The 20,732-nt window shown below is 38.7% G+C and overlaps 1 protein-coding gene across 10 annotated transcripts in view; it reads right to left on the bottom strand.

Annotated features, from left to right (window-relative positions):
• Window positions 1-20,732, bottom strand: part of Nyap2 (neuronal tyrosine-phophorylated phosphoinositide 3-kinase adaptor 2) — a 291,185-nt gene that overhangs the window by 161,750 nt on the left and 108,703 nt on the right. For 6 of the 10 annotated variants that reach the window (XM_030254174.1, NM_001356399.1, XM_030254176.1 and 3 more), the window contains one exon: window positions 13,905-14,206. In XM_030254174.1, coding sequence (XP_030110034.1) covers window positions 13,905-14,206 — 302 coding nt within the window. Of the gene's footprint in view, window positions 1-13,808; window positions 14,207-20,732 lie in introns of all 10 variants that reach the window. The other 4 variants (XM_006496485.4, XM_006496486.4, XM_006496488.4 and 1 more) reach the window with 1 other exon arrangement.

The following is a 20,732-nucleotide window of genomic DNA, read 5'->3' as shown; positions in this document are numbered from 1 at the left end:
TCTTACTCCCAGCTCTGTACCAGACTTCCTGCTGTGGCTTCTTCTCACTCTCTATCCTCCTTTCTATCAGACCAAGCAGATTCTGGAAGAACATCCTGCTTTCTACCTTACTGTATAACTACTCTTTGGGATCCCTGCCCTACCAGGCCATCCACATTCCTGTTAGCTCTAAATACTTAGAAACATATTTACCCAGAATCTCCAATGGCCTCGCCAGGTAGAATTTTTTTTACCAGGAAGCACACAGCTAACACATCATCTTAAGTACCAGAGTAAGCAACAGAAAACAAGGTACAAATAAAAGACCAAAATATATCTACATCTGGAATTACAATTATACCAAATCTAGATTCTTAAACTCCAGTGTTAAGACACAATAAAAAAGAAAATGACACTATCTCTACACTAGAATCCTACCACAGTAGGCTTTGGAGTTTGCAACATAGCTGATGCAGAAGACAAAGCATTTAAAATAGCCTTTATGGATATAACAGAGGTCCTTAAAGAGGAAATGAGAAATATCTGAAAGAAATCCATGGAAATGCAAATAAATAGGGAAAGTAAAGGAATACAAGAGTTCAGGATCTGAAACTGTAAACAGAATAAATTAAGAAAGAAAACTCAAACTTAGGGAGACCTGAAAATGGAATATTTAAGAACTCAAAGAGGAACTGAGGAGGTATTCACCAACAGAATACAATAGATGGAAGAAGGAATTTCAGTTATTGAAGCTACAATAGACAAAAAACAAAACAAACAAACAAACAAACAAAGATATCTTGGTCAAAGAAAATGTGTAATCTGAAATATATCAGGAAATCTGGGGGACTGTGAAAAGGCAAAATCTAAGAATAACTGAAATATAAGAAGGAGGAGAAACCCAGCTCAAAGGCATAGAAAGCATTTTCAACACAATTATAGATGAAAACTTCCCTAACCTAAAGGAGATGCCTATCAAGGTAGAAGAAGCTTATGGATCACCATCCTTTTGCTGCATCCAATAAACACACCTTAACAAGGATAAACACACCCTCAGGATAAAGAATGGAAATTTTTTTTCCTAGACAAATGAACCTAAAAAGCAAGCAGATGAAGCCATTTTAATATCTGACAAAATAGACTTCAAACCAAAACCAGTAAGTAGTGAAGGACACTATACTCAACAAAGGAAAAATCCATATAAAATACATTGCAATTCTTAACATCTATACCCCAAGCACTGGGACACTCAAATTCATAAAAACAAAACAAAACAAAACAAAACAAAACAAAACCACCAGCACTGCTTAAATCACACATTGACCCTTCCATACTGATAACAGGAGATTTCAATATCCCAGCAGCCAATTTACAGGTCATCTAGACCAAGACTAAACTGAGAAATTCTGTATCTCACTGACTTTACAAACCAAATAGACTCAACAGATATTTACAGAATTTCACCCAAACACAAAATATACCTTCTTTTTTGAACATCATGGAACTTTCTCCAAACCTGACCACTTACTCAGATATAAACTAAGTCTCAACAGATTTAAGAAAAATGGTATAAGAAATAATACCATGCATCCTATCTAACTACCATAGATTAAAGGTGGATATCAACAGAAACAAAAGAAATCTTACAAACTCAATGCAAACTGAATAACCCATTACTGAATTAGAAATGGGTCAGGATCAAAAATTTAAAAAGTAATTAAAGACTTTCTACAATTGAATGATAATGAATATACAGCATACTCAATGATATGTGATACAATAATGGTGCTTCTAATAGGCAAGTCCATAGTACTAAATAACTACTTTTAAAAAATTGACAAGAGACCTCTCATACAGTATATCTAAAGGCTCTAGGACAAAGAGAAAAAGTAATATCCAAAAGAGGCAGATAGCAAGAAATAATCAAACTCAGAGCTGAAATCAATAAAAACAAACATATATAAACAATAAAAACAATCAATGAAACAAAGTTTTGGTTTCTTGAGAAAATCATTTAGATTGATGAAGTTTTATTCTAATTAACTGAAAGGCAGAGAGAAAAGATACAATTAACAAGCTTGGACATGAAAACGGGACCTAAGAAATCCTGAAGATCATAAGGACTTACTTAAAATCCAATCTGTACTCCAACAAATTGAAAAATTAAAAAGAAATGGATCATTTTCTCAATACGCACAACTTACCAAAATCAAATTAAGTTAAAATAAGCAATTTAAACAGAATTACAACCCCTGGTGAAAGACAGTCATTAAAAGTCTAACAACCAAGAAAAGCCTGATCCAGATGGTTCTAGCTCAGAATTCTACCGGAATTTCAAGAAAGAGTCAACCCTAATACTACTCAAATTACTCTACGGAATAGAAACAGAAGGAATATTGCTCAATTGGTTTTACAAAGCCACAGTTAACCTGATATCCAAGCTACATAGAGACCCAGCATCAAAGAAAGAAAATTGCAGACCATTTTCTCTCAATACAGCACATGTAGGCAAATCTAAGGACACTTCCAAAAGATCATTCATCACAAACAGGCTTCATCCCAGAGATACAGGGGTGAGTCAACATACAAAATGAGAATATGTCATCCACTATATAAACGACCTGAAAGGAAAACAAGCATGTTCACCTCACTAGACATAGAAGAAGCCTTGGAGAAAACGTAATACCAGCTCATACTAAACTTTCTGGGAGAAGGCTGGAAAGATGATGGCTCAGCAGGGAAGAGAACCAGATTCTCTTCCACAGGACCAGATTCAGTTGCCAGCAATCACATGACACTCATAACTGTCTTTAATTCTACTTCTAAGGCAGCCAACACACTTACATATATATACTTGTAGGCAAAATACCAATGCACATAAAAAAATAAATCACTAAAAATTACTTTTAAAAAGTGCTAGAGAGATTAATGATATTACTTACTCATTGAGAATAACAAAATCTTCAAATTCACAAGTATATGATTGGAACTAGAAAAAAACTCATTGTGAGGCAGCCCAGACTCAGAAATACAAATATGCTATGTATTTGCTTATATGTGGATATTAGCTCTTAACTCAATGGTAGCCATGCTAGAACTACAGGGTTAGATATAGATAGGTATGGAGTAAAGGGCTAGGGGGGAACAGATATATCTTCCTGGTAAAGGATAATAGAATAATTCGTTATGGATGGGGGGAGGGACAGAAGGGAAAATCAAGTGGGGAAGGAGAGGGAAAGGGGACAAGGGAGGAAACACAGGGAAAGACATACAAAATTAAGAACCCATTTGATGGGTAGTATGAAACAATACAGTAGAAACTTTCTAAAATATTTACCTATATGAAATATTTTTTTAAAAAAAATGCCAAGGAATGGGGTAGACAGAGACATAGTTGTACATATATAGTCGCAAAATGAAGCTTCCATTATCAGGAAGAATATAAAATTAAGAAAATAAAATGAATTTGTTGAACAAAGCAACCCATACCACTGCCAAGACTATAGATTGTTATCCACAAAACAGTAGCCAGACTCTTTGGCTGAAGACAACACGTATATAACTCACTGAACATGGAGAAGTCAAGCTAGCGTCTATATTAAGCCTTGACTTCTATATGCTAGTATCTTTGGTACAGGAAAGTACTCTGTATTTTACCAAAGGAGAAATAGAAACAAGAACCTATTTCCAAACCCTTTAATCTACATTGGTATCATGTCTGCCACATATGTTAGGGCAGTGGTGGCACCAAGCTTGTGAGAGTGACAAACCAATATTTGATTTGACTTAAGTCCTGCTCTGCTAGATGGAACTCATACCCAATACTGCCTTGGTGATCAAGAACTTAAGATCAAGTGGTCCATGAACAGAGGATAAAAGCAAATATAAATGTTCTAATAAAAGAGTGTAGCAATAAGTTGACTCCTACTGACATTCTGCTATACTCATAGTTCAGTGGCTTTCTCAGCTATCATCAGAAAAGCTTGCTCCTGCACCAGATGGTAACAAATACATAGACACACAACTAGACATTATGCAGGGAGTGAGAGACTCTGGAACACTGAACACTAAATGGGATGCTTCCATCAAATACTTTTCAGGGCTCGGGGAACCCTTTAAAAGAGAAGGCAGCAAAAATGTGAGAGCGAAGATGTATGGAAGGCACAAGAGAACAAGGTCCTCTAAGTATAACAGAATGGGCATACATATGAGCCCAGACAGGCTGAGGCAGCATGCACAAGGTCTGCATGTAGTTACACTAGATGTGATCCTGGAGATTAAAAGAAAAATGGACAACCCTGAAACTGTCTCCAATTGATAACCACTTGCAAATGAAAATTTAGTTTCTCCGAGGAAGACTCACTGGGGAAACATACTACTCTTAAGGGTAGGTTGTGTGTCTAGAAGTAGATGGCCAACAGAAAGCAAACTCAACAGCACTTTTGCAAGTTCCTCAATGTTTTGTCAAGACTTTTAAATTTTTTATCTAATTTTTTATTTTTATATTATATTCTCAGAGGTGTGTGTCTCTCTCTCTGTCTCTCTCTGTCTGTTTGTTTGTCTGTCTCTCACTCACTTTACAGTTCTGTTAGGTATACATTATGGCTTCCAGTTTAGTGTTTTTATGGGATTCTCAAATGTGCTGAGGAGACAAACTCTAAGTCTACATCCCTTTCTTTGTCCTGACTTGGACTCTTTACCCTTCTCTTATTTGTTTTGTCCTACTGTGATGTATTAGTTTTTTGTTTATCTTATTATATTTTGTTTCATTCTATTATTTTCCCTTAGATATATGAGAGTGAGGAAAGGAGTGGCTCCAGATGTGGCATGGAAGTGGGGAAGAACTGAGAGGATTAGAAGGAGGAGAAACAGTAATCAGGATACATTATGTAAGGGGGGAAATCAAGTTTCAATAAAAGGAAATAAATGAATGAATGAATAAATAAATAAATAAACAAACAAACAAACAAACAAATAAATAAATGCTGCAATGAGCCAGAATGGCTCAATAAAATCCTGAAATATAAGAAAAAAATAAAATTAGTATATAGCAAGCATATAAAAGAAAGAATTATCAGTTCTTTGTCATGTGTTAATTGGGAAATGTGGCGTTGTTTTTTGAGATTGTAGTGGTACAAGTGAAACATTCTTTGATTTATATCATTCAGTTGGACTAAAAGGTACATGGCAAAACAACCATATACTTTGCTGCTACCCATAGGAATCTGTGTCTTATCAAGATTCAGCATTTCAAAACACCAAAAGAAATACAAAGTTACATAAACCTGAGTGAGCACAAACAATCTCATCTTTAAATCATCCTGAATGGTTATTATATCATAACGAAGCTGGGACTGAGAGACTGATGGAGGCACAATGAACTAGCTGTTTGAAGATCGTGACTCACTGTGCCCTTCCTCTATGTTCCCTAAATGCATGAACTTCTTTCTACAGTAAAGATGTCTGAAAAAAAAGGCATTTATTCTTCAGAGCAGTTAATCTTCTAGAAGACTTATTTGTGAAACTGAACTGAATAAAAATATATCACCATTCAAAAATGCCTGTAAAGTCATACTGTGTGGTGGGCATAGAAGATACAAAGAGATGTGTACAATTGTGACTCTTTCTCCCTCATCCCTTGGTAATGTTTTTTAGATTGCCTTCATATAGGTAAATATTTTAGAAAGCTTCCTCTGTATTGTTTCATACTACCCATCAAATGGTCCTTAATTTTGTATGTGTTTTCCTATGTGCCTTGGGGTTGGGGGATGGCTCATTATGTAAGGTGCTCATGATATAAACTTAGATATTGAGACTCTACATAAAGGCCTGTGTACTGACAAACTTTTTTTTTAATCTGCACACACCTTCCAGAAGATGGTAAGCAGACACAAAACTCTTGCATCACACAGGCCAGATAACCTGGCAAATAGGAGAGCTCCTTCCTCAAACAAGAAGCTCAAATATTGACACCTGAAGCTGCCATTTGGCCTTCAGATGCGTTCTTGGTATGTGCCTATCTACACTAACAAAGACAGACGTGCAAAGGCACACGCACGCACACACACACACACACACACACACACACACACACACACACACACACGTCGCGTCTGCTCTCGACCAGCAAGAACGACAGGCGCCAAATTTGAAAGAAGAGTATGTAATAACACATTTTTTAAAAAATCCTGTAAATCTGACAGGGTTCTGAAGATAATCTAAAGGCTTAAACATCAGCATTTTCTGAGGCTCTGATTTCTCATTTCTTATCAAGCCTAGGAAGACTTGGTATTAACCACTCTCTTGTAATAACTTAGCCCATTGTGAGGGAGAAAGGGAAGCAAGAATATGTGCCATACAATGAGCCTGGCACTCCACAAACACACTTTATCTCATTCCCTCTGCCAACACGTTTGCAAGATGCCTACTTTTCTGTGGCTGATTAACAAATCATAAGTTTGACTGCTTTAAAATAACTCAATATTATTTCTTATCTCATACTGCTACAGACTAGAACCCTGGGGACATTCGGAAACCAAAAGGCTAAGCTGCCTGTTAAAATAATAATAATCAGAAATCTTTAAAGGAGCAACAAACACACAGATTAAAATGTGTGAAACTATTTCTTGCCTAGCTAAACAATTAATTGCACAAAAAAAAACAAAAAAAAACAAAAACAACAACAACAACAACAAAAAAAAAAAAACGCAGTGGCTGTCATGGCAGGTTTTCTGGTTTCCAGAATCTTTCCTTTAATCATAGCTTGCGCTGTGATATGGATCAGGTCAAAGAGACTAAGATGAAGAGTTAGAAATAAAGCTGCTCTAATACAAGTAATAGAGCCACTTCTGTTGGTCAAATCTACCAAATACAGGATGGTAGTAGACACACTCAAAGTATTTGCTGATTACATGGAGGTGTGAAAAATAACATTATGGAAACCTCTACTTTCCTGTTTTTGACAGGCTCTGTGAAGGGTTTGGTTTGGTTTTTAAGACACTGATGGTAGACAAATGTCCTCATTGACTGGGTTTTGGGTCAGTAATATAGTGGAGACCATTAGGGGCAACATGAAAATATTGTAGGAGGCAGATTCCACTCCCATGTGTGTCTATGTGTCCAGTAGCCAAGGACTGTGGGTCAAAAATGGGGTCCTGTGTCCACTTGTAGCTAGGGTCCCTGGGCAAGGCAAGACTCTGGCAGGCGGCGCAGGTCCCCGCTGGAGGTGGGGGGAAGCACAGTCCAGACGCAGCTGTCTGCTGCGGAAATGTTGAGAACAGAGTGGGCGCCTGTGGGTACTCTGGCCCAGGGCTGAAGGGAAAAGGGAGGGAGGAGAGCATTCCAGCTAGTTATGGTGGAGACAAGAGTGTCTTGTTTAGGGGGTGTCTAGCTTGGTTTGGGTTGGCAGGAGCTTAGACTGGAAGCCCAAGGAGGCCTCCTATTGGGAGGTTAGATGCCTATTTCCTTAGGGGAAGGCTTGCTCCATTGCTCCAGCACAGCAGATCCCAATGAGGAAAGACAGTCCATGGATTAAGGTATTTATTGAAGAGAGAGAGAGAGAGAGAGAGAGAGAGAGAGAGAGAGAGAGTAAGAGTAGGGAAGTAGAGGCTGGCCATGGCCACCTGCAAATGGGGGTGGTGGTGGTGAAGGAAGGCAGTGATGGGGGAGAGCAAAAAGGGCAAAAGTAAGAACAAGAGAATAAGAGAGAGAGGAGGGGCAAACAGCCCCTTTTATAGTGGACCTGGCCTACCTGGCTGTTGCCAGGTAACTATGGGAAGAGCATGCTTGGCTTTTGCCTGGTAACTGTGGAGGTAGAGTCCGGACCAGGACCTTGGGACATTGCCTATGAGAGGAGCCAGGGGCCCAGGAGGGGTGGCCGAACACCTTCTGTCTTCTGTCTTCTGTCACTGGGGTTCAAGGCCTATGCTCTACTTGGGACCAGGCTGTCTGTGCACAGCTCACTGCCCCACAAAGGACGAACTGGGTTTACCTGAAAGGGGGGGGGCTGGAAATGAAAAAAAGATGGGGTAGGTTGAGAGAATGAAGCCAAGACAGGTTCTGATCAAGGCTCCAAGTTGAATATTCAGCACTGCGTTTATATAGGGCAAGCCTACAGACTCCATCCTTTGTTTCAGCTGGATTATGTTGCAAAGCAAGGTCAGTGGGCAGTCTATTCAAAGTTCCTGTGGGAACTTGCACATGCAACCAAGGCAGGTGACACCACCAAGGTTGATAAGGTCAATTGTGGCAAGTGCTCAAGGTCTGTTCAGCCTTCTCAAGGCTGAGAAGGCCACACGTATGAGTCAAAAGAAATAACTTCACACTGGGTGTGGAATCCCAAGCCTTTAGTGCGTTTCAAAGAGGAAGGATGGAAGTACTGGAAGTTCAAAGCTGTCTGTGCTACAGTAGATACCGACACAACTAAACTTAAAAGTAAAAATCAACCAATCATTCCTGAAAGAGAGCATCAGAAACTAGGATAGTTGTCAGGATTCAGAACTGTTTTCTCACTGTTTTGTAAAGAAATAGTCCTCAGATAACACCATAAGTAAAACATGGAAAATAACTGGAGGAAAAAGGTAAATGACTGCTAAAGAGATTGAATTGTTTAGGGTGGTAGTTCTAATTCTGTAAATCATGATGCCTTTGAAGACCTCTATGTCCAAAAATAATTACATTATTATTTATAATGGTAACCAAATTAACAGTTATAAAAGAATTAATATGAATATGCTGTAGGAGAGCAAATGAAATGATTAATATGGCTGACTTAATATCGTTAGGTTTTCATGGTAAAAATATTAACATCTGGGCTGGAGAGACTGCTCGGTGGTTAAAAGTACATGCTGTTCTTGCAGAGAATCCAGGATCAGTTTTTAGCACCCACACATTTGCAAACAACCATTATGTCCAGTTCCAGGTGAGTCAATGCCCTCTTCTGGCCCCCTATGGCCTTGCACCAGGTGGTGCATATACATGCAAATAAAACACTGATATACATACACACATAAAATAAAAATAATTACTTCTTCAAAAAAAAAAGGGAAAAGAAAAGGAAAGAAAAGAAAAAAGAAAAGAAAAGAAGAGAAGAGAAAAGAAAAGAAAGTAAGATCGGGATTGCTGGATCCTGTTGTTTTATTTTTCAAATTTTGAGGAACTCTCATGCTGTTTTTGGTAATGTCTGCACCACTTAACAGCATAACTAGCTGTGTACAAAATAAAATTCCTTTTCCACATTTCTTCAACACTTTTCATCTTTCATGTTTCCATGTGATCTGTGCTTGTTTCATGGTGGAAAGTATATGGACTCATCACCTCTTCCCCTTCCACTTTGGAATATCTGTGATGGGTCAAGCCAAACACACTCCTGTCATTCAGGACTACTAATGACATTTAGTGTTGTATTGAGCTTATATTTCTTCAGCAACTTATTTTTATCATACACACCATTAGCACTGATGCACCAAGTTGCTGTAAAGCTATGCAGGAGGAATTGTACCATCTACTTCCGCACTGCAGGTGTTATCTCAGAGGTTAAAAAAAAAAAAAACAGTGTCATATTGTCACTTGCCTAAAGTCAGGGTGTTCCACTTGACTCTGTACAATCCCTTGACTATGCCCAGGCAGCATTCCTTTCATTGCCTTTAAGGAGGAACAAGTTCACGAGAGAAAGAGGATGACCGCATGAGGTGGCATAGCACTTACTTGGTTGAATAACACACAAGAAACAGCCCATGTGACCCACTGTTCTTTCTAGAGAACCTTTTTCCTGTTATTTCAGGATAAGAAACAACTACAACAGAGATAAAGAAGGAAACCCAGTGGTCTAAATATTTATATGTTGATTATTGCCAGTTTATGATATCCACTGATAAGTTTAAAGGCATAATTTCTGCAGAAGACCCTATGCTAGAGTGGCTACTGTAATTTGAATGTGATGGAGTAATAACGTCTAAAAGCCAAATCTTACTGTTCCTTGTTGTGTGAGTTGTGTGTGTGAATGTAAGCATGTGTGTGTGAGTATACATATGTGAGTATGTATGTGTGTGTGTATGGTATCGTGTGTGTGTGTGTGTGTGTGTGTGTGTGTGTGTGTCTGTATGTGTGTGAGTGTAAGTATGTATGTATTATGTGTATATGGTATAGTGTGTGTGCATGTGTGTGTGTGTATGTGTGTGAGTATGTGTGTATGTGTGTTTATGTGGATGTGATTTGTGTGTGTTCAGATTTCTTTCTTTGTTCTTAATTCTGAAAAGCCATATTGCTAGAGTCCACTTCCTTTTACTTTTATCCACAGGGAAGTTATAATCCTCTCTTTAAATAGCAGCTGGTTACCATGGAAATAATTCTAATACCCCTGAATCAATATTTTGATTTTGCTGACATTTCAGGTAAAAAAAAAAAAAAAGCAGGCTAAGATGTATAAAAGTCACATTTTTTTTTCTGTTATAATGTTGACAGCTTGGACTTGGTAAAGAAATCATGAGCTCTATAATAAACTCCAGTTAGCTCTTGATTATAAAGAACTGAAGGTTCATAAAAGATCAATCTACATATTTAAATAATTATGTATTTGAGTGTAGATATATGTGTACAGGCACTGGGATGCAAGAGTTCTCCTTCCATCTCTGAACTGGGCCCTGATTCAGCCAAGCCATTATTATTTTAATAACTTTCTACAAAACAGTTCGCTGTGTATGGCTTTGCAATTGTCCCTTTCTTATGAGTTCCAAAGAGAAAGGTAAATTTGCATAGAAAACGCTGTTCTGCATTTTATTGGATTGTATCCATCATGCAGTCTATGCAAGATCCTTGTACATCCACACCTCTGAGGGCTTCCTGGTCTACCCTGAGAGTTCCTTTCTAAAGACAAATGTTGAATTTGGGCCTGATGGTCCATAAGTCTTAGAACCCATCAAGTAATTTTTACATCTAAGTCCTTGCTACAATACCTAAGTTACTTTTCATGTCTGCCTTAAAAAACAAAAGCAAATAAAAAATAATATTGAAGGACTATTTTCTGTTTGATAACTAGTTCTGAGGAAATTTTGATGCTTATTTGGTGAAAAGACCTGAGAAAAGAATGGCTTTCAGGAATTGGCCACTCAATGGATTGCAAGTAGATGGAGGTCTGTTCCATTTCTAAGTGATTGACAACTATCCAGGTGTTGCTTCTGAGAGCAGGTGATCCTGACTGTGGCCCTAGTTTCAGTCTATGCATTCCACTTTCCTTTCCTCATAGCAGGGATGCTCTATAGATGTATATTTTACATTCCTTCTAAGAGCTGGCTGCATGGTATGACCTGTGGCTCAACCTTTAGCATCTCTGCAGCTTGAGTTCTCTTAGAACTTTCTATATAGCCCAGGCTTATCTTGAACTCAGCTTTTTTCCATCTGTCTCCAAAATGCTATTCATACAGGATGCCCCACTATGTCCACTCTGGATTGCTTTCAGGCCTCACCTCTCAAAGATTTGTGTCCTGATTCTATAATTTTCTTTGGCAAACAACCTGGTCTAATTTATTATGTTGGTCTGGCAGTAGAAAGAGAAGAAGGTTGACTTTTGGACACAGGAACCAGGCAGAATAAAGAGAAATGGAAGATGTCATGTTTAAATAGTTGAGACTATTTAAGAACAATGTTTAAATTCCTGTCACTCAGCCTACAGTCATAAGGAAAGTGAACTAAACATCTGGGTTGTTTGTTTGTTTGTTTGTTTGTTTGGTTGGTTGGTTGTTTGGTTGGTTTTTCGAGACAGGGTTTCTCTGTATAGCCCTGGTTGTCCTGGAACTCACTTTGTAGACCAGGCTGGCCTCAAACTCAGAAATATGCCTGCCTCTGCCTCCTGAGTGCTGGGGTTAATGGTGTGCACCACCATGCCCGGCCATCTGTTGTTTTTAAAAGCATAAATGTGAAGTGCCACAAGGCTCAGGACACACTTCTAACCCAAAATCATAAGAAGAGATCCAAAATCTAATGAATGCAAGAAGGTAAACAGAAATGAATTTAAACACACACACACACACACACACACACACACACACACACAAATGCACACAGGTACAACAAATGCCTGCTATCAGATTCTTCCCTGTAGCTAATCAAATTGGAAGCTCATTGAGGTTGACCAATAAGATGGACAATTAGGAAATCCTTGGGATGAAAATTTCTCTCTGTAAAAATAGTGTTTCTTTGAAATTGGATGCCATGCAAATGAGTCACAATAAAAACAATGACAATGTAAGACAATGTAAGACTGAAACTGCAATGAGCAGGCTGGGCTGTGATCTCAAGCTTTCACACTTGTATGCACACATGGTATGTTTTTGCTTATATATATATATATATATATATATATATATATACACACACACACACACACACACACACACACACATTCACACAGACATCTAGGTGTGGACAAACAGTATTAAAGAAAAAAATGTTCTTTAAAACAGAAGGAATTGTTCTCTTTCCAGGTATTTAGACGCATTGCTTAACAATTCACTGAGACTATCTCTGGGCAGCGATAAGAAGAAGTAAGTGAGATGGGTGAAGGGGTGGTTAGCCTGTCTGTGGTCCACAGGCATCTTGTCTCTCACTCTGCATGTGCACTGGGCAAAGAATCAGACCAGTACCTTCACGAGGAACTAGAAATCTCAACTGGCAAAGAATTAGCAATTGAGAAAAAGAGGCTTCTTCTTCCTGCAAACAGATCTGAAATGTGATCCCTGGGGCTCAGGGCAGAGCAGAAAAAAGACCAAAGGGCTTGGTAGAATTCTGCTGTAGACTCTCCACTGGCCACTGGCAGAACTCGGGTCCTTGTAGGATGCCTCACTGCTGACGCAAATATTCGATTGGCTTGAAACAAGGGACATAAAGCCATGTCACTCAACAGCCAAGTGCTGAAAACTTAAGTTCAGTGTGATGTTATTTGGGAAGAGGTTTCTTTGGGACAGAATCTTCTTAGATAAGTTTACTTAGCCTCCTTACCCTCCCATCACATACAAAGAGAGAATATCAGAAAACAAGATTCCAAAACCTTGAGGAGAGCCTAATTTGAAGATCACACTGGCTCGTGGAGCTTATCAACAGAGCTGGAAAAATGAATTCCCACTCTTTATAAACTAGCCTGTCAATGGCCATTTGTTATAACAGCCTGAACTGGGGAACAGCTGTGTCAAAGCTCACGTACTCCTTAACTACAATTCGAAGGGCTTTTGGAAAAAGCTCAGGTAAGCTATGGGCTTCATTATTCAAGAAGATCTAAAGGGTTTGTGAGATATAAGACTAATGTGATCAAATTTATATTTATAACTCCAAAGTAGCTATGTTTGATTTATGTATCTTTTAGATGAGAGGGAAAAAAATCACAAAGGAAGAAATCAGGCTTATGAAGCTAGGACTGAAATATTTAGCTGGTACAAAAACACAAGGAATGAAATAATGTCAAACGTGGTTTCTAAAGGGTATGGTCATAAATTTTCTTCATATATTTTCCACATTAAAATCTCCCCCAGAAGATCTAATGATCACCCAATATGTCTTCCTATATAAATAGGAATTTAATACAAATAAGAAAATATAAATAGTAGATCTATTTCTAGCCAAAAATAAGTTTTGAATGAGTCAAAGCCTTAAAGGGGCTATAAAGTTTATACATTGCCTTGCCTGGTTTTGTTTTGGACTGAAGACTGGATTTAGGGTCCCACACATACTCCTGCAAGCATTCTGCTGCTGTACTATATCATCTGCCTTGTCTGGATTTCCTGATTGTGCATATTAATAAGATTGGTTATTATTTAACAACACACTACAATGCCTCCTACCCTTGATGTTTCGTTCCTGGGACCCAGGGGAAGGAAACAGGTGTCCTGAAGTTGAAGCCCTTGGAGGTGAGTGGGAAGCAGGAACGGTGAATTTACCTTCTGCTCTCTCCAGAGATCTTCCACTCTTACTGGCTGCAGTGCTGTTGACTGTCTCAGACGAAGTGCTAAGCTTAGTGCTGGGGTCTCGCTTGGGCTTGGGAGGTGGTTGTCTTCGTGATCCACAGCTGCTGTCATCTTCAGTGCCCCCTACAGAGTGCAGGGACTGAGATCTCACAGTGAAGCCACTGGAGCAGGGATGTGGGAGTCTGTCCTGAGGTGCAGGCATCGTCATGAACCCCATGCGGAAATGCTTGCCCGCGTAACTGGCGTCCTGGCCTCGCCCCACTTCTCCTCCTATGCTGTAAGACAAAGCAAAGACCACTTGTGAGGAGAAACGCAGCCAGGATATACGAGAAATCACAGATACCACCAGGTGTTCTTGAAAGGTGAAAATTCTCACTGGTGAAGAAGTACATCATTTTTACAAGGGGTTAGCGTTCAGACCAGTCTTAAATGGCATGAAAACAGTCTAGAGATTTAAGTCAAATTCTGAAAGTAAAACCAAAACAATTTGATTAGAATCAAAGCTCAGAAAGTGTTACATGTGTCTGCAGGTGTCTTTATCGCCAGATGATCTTAGTATCCTAAGGAAGAAATCCTGTATAACAGATTGGCTTCAGCCACTAATTTTGTTTGAAGAACATTGAGGCAAATCTTATCTCATGACCTAGAAAGTACAAGAATTTGATGATTCCATCCCCTAGACCAGCTCTTGATGACTGGGACTGCAGTTTTCATGAAAACCACCCCTACTTTGCTTGTTTTCAGTGTTGAAGGAAACCACAGAAGCAATGTCAGAAAAGGTTCTGTTAGTATTCACTAGAAGGAGAAGGTAAGAGTCAAAAGCTGAGGATGGGCAAATCCAGAAGAGAGGAAGAGGAAAGAAGGAAGGAGGAAAGGAGGGAGGGAAGGAGGGAAAGACGGAGGGAGGGAAGGAGGGAGGGAGGGAGGGAGGGAGAGAGAGAGGGAGGGAGGGAGGGAGGGAAGGACAAAGGAAGACAGGGCAGGAGAAGAAAGTGACTAGGACTGAAACCTGGAGAGAGAGAGACAGAGAGATAGAAACAGAGAGACAGAGACACACAGAGAGACAGAGAGAAACATGGAGATAGAAAAAGCAGGAAGACAGGAGGAAGGGGTATGTGAAGGAAGAAAGGAAGGAGAAAGGAAGAAGAAATGGAAAAGCTAAGCAGGAAGACAGGAAGAGAAAGGAGGGAACAGCTGTAGTAGAAGAAGTGGGGAGAAACACGTGTCACACTAATGACTGAATTGTCTGTCACTTTGTTTTGTAGAAACATTCCCAATCCATGATGTTTCAAAGATGCTGCCATTAAATAGCAACCCCCACCTCACAGAGTAGAAGCATTTAAGGAAGTGTAAAAATTACCTGACACTGATAGGACTCTACTTTCTAAGTACTGAGGTTGTAAAAACAATCTAGATTTAATATTTTTTTAGGTTTCACATGGGAAAATATTTAGGTCTCACATGGGAAGATTTATAAGGAGGTAACCCTCTCAGTTTGAAGTTCAAGGTCATCAGAGAGGAAATATTTTTTGGGGTGTTTCTCTGTACTGTACGTAATGATGACTCTTCAGGAAGAAAACATCATGAATACATATGTGACCTTTTAGAAATAGATTTTACTATAGAACTATCAAGGTCATTCACTAGAAGGAAAATCTAATAGAGAAATCATGTATAGAATATATGCCTTTAACTGAAATGTGGCAATCATAAAAAGAAACCCAGAGTATATAAATTTTGTAAGCTTCTTGAGGGTGATTTTCTAGTATATAGATTTACTTAAAAGTATTAAATGTTGATTTTATCTTAATTCCCATAAAAAATGCAATTCAAAGAATTTTTTTATTCAATTTGTGTCTTTCATACCATTATGGTATTGGTCATAACTGTAAAATATCTGGGCGGGGAATGGTATCTCACTCACTAGTCGCTAGATGAGGCCCTAGGTTTAATTTCCAACACCAATATATAAACAAATGAATGAATAAATCAATGACTAAATAAGTAAACCAGTTCAGAAAACCAAAATCTAAACAGATCAATAATGGGAAAGGAAATGTTTTCCTTCTCCAAAATGAAAATTACACGTCTATTGTGGGAAAAGCCAGAAGAACCAACAAGATGCCAACAGGTTTAATCTAGCATATACTCACAAAATAAGTTGTTACTCCAACACAATTTTTGTGTATGTCATGTATGTACACTTAACATTTTGTGTCCATTAATGTCTAGACACTACCCATGGCTTCTTAGTAGCATGGGTGGCAGTGGTAAAGCTGGGCAATGGACGTGCAAATGCTCACATGACCTCAACATGTCGCTCAGCTAAGTGACTTTCCACCTAGAAACAAGAAGCATCCTGTTTAATGTTTCTGTGCATTTTAATTTCTGTATTTGTTTCAAGAACATCAATCAAGACACAGATGAGAAGGTTGCACAAAGTGTTTTGTGGAGACATCATTAAAAATGACTGGGAAAAATGGGCTTAGTGGTTGAGGGGGAGTCTTGACAGGAAGGGAAGATTCCAGTCTGTGATGCTATGGCTTTGATGTTTTCCATTAGAAGATGAGATATTTGATTTCATCTAACTTTGCCTTAAATTATTTTTCATCTACATGTCTCTTCCTCATTTCCGTTGTGTCGCTGAACAAAAGCTGCATTAAAGATTTATTTAGACAGCTGCCTCTTTGCCGGGAACATGCTCACCTAGGGAGATCTATGCACGTGGTAATGCACACAGGCATTTATGCGAGTTACTTGAAATAATTGTATCAGCAATTTATCTGTTACCTTTGACCCAAATAGAGCCTGCACCTCTACCCAGACAGATAATTAGCTCGGCTGCTTCATGTCAAGATTATCTATTTATCAGCACAAAACAATTTCATGTAGTGCTGCTTCCTTTCCTCACAGTAACACCTCTTCCGAGTGAAATACAATGCACGCTCAAAACAATAGCAGGTATAGGTGCAAGCTGAGTTTGACCTGACAGTAAGTACATAATAAAAATGTGGCTGAGAATGAGCTACATATGCACAGGTATTTGTTCAAGTCACAGCTAAGGACAAGCAGCAAAGACAATGGCACAACTAATTGCAAAAGAATTGCATGCCGATTGATGATCATGGATTGATGATCATGGATATTGTCAGCTTCTGAGTCTGATGAATGTTTATGGATTTTTAATAAAATACATTAATTGGGAAATATCACATCCCAAGGGTAAAGACATTGCATCATACCTGTTGCATTAGTGTCTGTAAATATGACCTGTGGGTTGGTGCCTTCAGAACATCATCTTGGGTTTCTAATGTTATCTATCCAGAACCCTAGAGAGGTGGTTGCCATCAATCAAAAATGAACTGTTATGAAGAGTTGCAAGAAACAAATGCCAGGAAAAATGACACAGTTTGATGACACAAACTTTTTGATGACACAGAATGATCAGGCAGATCTTTTCAGGTTATTGTAAGGTAGCAGTGGTTCATTAGCTTTAGTACTAACTACATGTATGTTCGTGTGTGTTTGAACTTACACTCTGTCTTCATTCTACAGTCAGTTGCAGTGGTTATAATGTTCTTCTGACATGAAAGAGTGGCCATGACTAAAACCACAGTGACCCATAAGACTGTTGTTCATGTGAGGTGTGTAAGTTTCCATTTACAGTCTGTTAATTACAACAAGGGGTATATTTTGTAACAAGAAGGTATTGCAAGTGATACTACAGTATGTGGGTTTGTTTGTATGTTTGTATATTCTTGGCCCAGGAAGTGACACTATTAGGAGGCGTGGCCCTGATGGAGTAGGTGTGTCACTGTGGGTATGGGCTTTAAGACCCTACTCCTAGCTGCCTAGTGCTATTCCAATAGCAGCCTTCAGATAAATGTAGAACTCTCAGCTCTGCCTGCACCATGCCTGCCTAGATACCACTGTTCTCCCACCTTGATGATAATGGACTGAACCTCTGAACCTGTAAGCCAACCTCAATTAAATGTTGTACTTTTTAAGACTTACCTTGGTCATGGTATCTGTTCACAGCAGTAAAACCCTAACTCAGACTGTGGGTATATATGCCCCTCTTATATGTAGGGGATTAAATAGCTCATATGACAGTGACAGTGGTATGTGTTTGACATCACACTTGATTAGAAAATTTAACAATTATGGATGTTAGTTGAGGAAATAACTGGAAGTCTTTGAGTTTCCAATTTCTTGTTGGTTGACTGGTTGTGTTCTCAAAAGCACATATATGTTAGAAATGCAATCCCAATTCAAATGTGCTGGAAAGTATAGCTAAATGGTAGGTATTTCATCAGGAAGTCTATTGAAAGGGTTTCCAATGATTGCAAAGGGCTGAAGGTTTTCAGTTTAGCATCATGTGTTCTTTCTTCTGTGAGGCCTTCGACCAAATTATAATGAAGACAGAAAGCTCTCACAATATGCAGTTTTTTCATCTTGGGCTTCCCAGTCTTTTCAGCAGTAAATTGGTATGAGCTCCAGATTTAGGGGGAGCTTGCGTCTCAAAAAAAAAAAAAAAAAAAAAAAAAAAAAAGAGAAAGAAAGAAAAGAAAAGGTATAGAAGAAAAGAAAGACAGGAGGAAAGAGAGAGAGAGAGAGAGAGAGAGAGAGAGAGAGAGAGAGAGAGAGAGAGAAGAAGAAGAAGAAGAAGAAGAAGAAGAAGAAGAAGAAAGAAAAGGTAGAAAAGAAAGGAAAGAAAGAAAGGAAGGAAGAAAGAAAGGAAGGAAGAAAGAAAGGAAGAAAAAGAAAGGCAGATGCAGAGTAGCAGAGGAAAACACCTGATGTTGACATCTGTATCACACAGATCCAAGCATGAATGGGTCTGCATACATATATTATTGCACACAAATAAATAAAATGAGAAGCATCCTCTTAGTTGATAATACTGCTGACCTTGATTGTCAGGAACATATAGGATGGCTTTTCTGATCAAACAGAGAAAAAAATATATGGAAGTGGGTGGTAGACAGTTTGGGATGTTTCTTGGAGCTTTGGTTGTGAGCCTTAGTCTTTAATAGCTGAACTCCTTCCAGCCCTTTTGGGTGTCTCTTGATGTTCCCTTGCTCACTTGTGAAGTTGAGAGGTCACATACATCAACCATACAAGAGATGGAAGAGAGAATCTCAGGTGCAGAAGATTCCATAGAGAACATTGGTACAACAATAAAAGAAAATACAAAATGCAAAAGGATCCTAACTCAAAACATCCAGGAAATCCAGGACACAATGAGAAGACCAAACCTACGGATAATAGGAGTTGATGAGAATGAAGATTTTCAACTTAAAGGCCTGGCAAATATCTTCAACAAAATTATAGAAGAAAACTTTCCAAACCTAGTGAATGACATGCCCATGAACATACAAGAAGCCGACAGAACTCCAAATAGACTGGACCAGAAAAGAAATTCCTCCCAACACATAATAATCTGAACAACAAATGCACTAAATAAAGAGAGAATACTAAAAGCAGTAAGGGAAAAAGGTCAAGTAACATATAAAGGCAAGCCTATCAGAATTACACCAGATTTTTCACCAGAGACTATGAAAGCCAGAAGAGCCTGGACAGATGTTATACAGACACTAAGAGAACACAAATTCCAGCCCAGGCTACTATACCCAGCCAAACTCTCAATTACCATAGATGGAGAAACCAAAGTATTCCACGACAAAACCAAATTCACATATTATCTTTCCACGAATCCAGCCCTTCAAAGGATAATAACAGAAAAAAACCAATACAAGGATGGAAATCACGCCCTAGAAAAAGCAAAAAAGTAATCCCTCAACAGACCAAAAAGAAGACAGCCACAAGAACAGAATGCCAACTCTAACAACAAAAATAAAAGGAAGCAACAATTACTTTTCCTTAATATCTCTTAATATCAATGGACTCAATCTCCCAATAAAAAGACATAGACTAACAGACTGGCTACACAAACAGGACCCAACATTCTGCTGCTTACAGGAAACCCATCTCAGGGAAAAAGACAGACACTACCTCAGAGTGAAAGGCTGGAAAACAATTTTCCAAGCAAATGGACTGAAGAAACAAGCTGGAGTAGCCATTCTAATATCTGATAAAATCGACTTCCACCCCAAAGTTATCAAAAAAGACAAGGAGGGACACTTCATACTCATCAAAGGTAAAATCCTCCAAGAGGAACTCTCAATTCTGAATATCTATGCTCCAAATGCAAGGGCAGCCACATTCATTAAAGACACTTTAGTAAAGCTCAAAGCACACATTGCACCTCACACAATAATAGTGGGAGACTTCAACACACCACTTCATCAATGGACAGATCATGGAAACAGAAACTAAACAGGGACACAGTGAAACTAACAGAAGTTATGAAACAAATGGATCTGACAGATATCTACAGAACATTTTATCCTAAAACAAAAAGATATACCTTCTTCTCAGCACCTCACGGGACCTTCTCCAAAATTGACCATATAATTGGTCACAAAACAGGCCTCAACAGATACAAAAATATTGAAATTGTCCCATGCATCCTATCAGACCACCATGGCCTAAGGCTGATCTTCAATAACAACATAAATAATGGAAAGCCAACATTCACGTGGAAACTGAACAACACTCTTCTCAATGATACCTTGGTCAAGGAAGGAATAAAGAAAGAAATTAAAGACTTTTTAGAGTTTAATGAAAATGAAGCCACAACATACCCAAACCTATGGGACACAATGAAAGCATTTCTAAGAGGGAAACTCATAACTCTGAGTGCCTCCAAGAAGAAACTGGAGAGAGCACACACTAGCA

This window comes from Mus musculus, chromosome 1 (genome assembly GCF_000001635.26).
Source record: "Mus musculus strain C57BL/6J chromosome 1, GRCm38.p6 C57BL/6J".
Taxonomy (NCBI): Eukaryota; Metazoa; Chordata; class Mammalia; order Rodentia; family Muridae; genus Mus; species Mus musculus.
The sequence above is the reverse complement of the archived record's forward strand: the minus strand, read 5'-3'. Positions and strand labels throughout refer to the sequence as shown.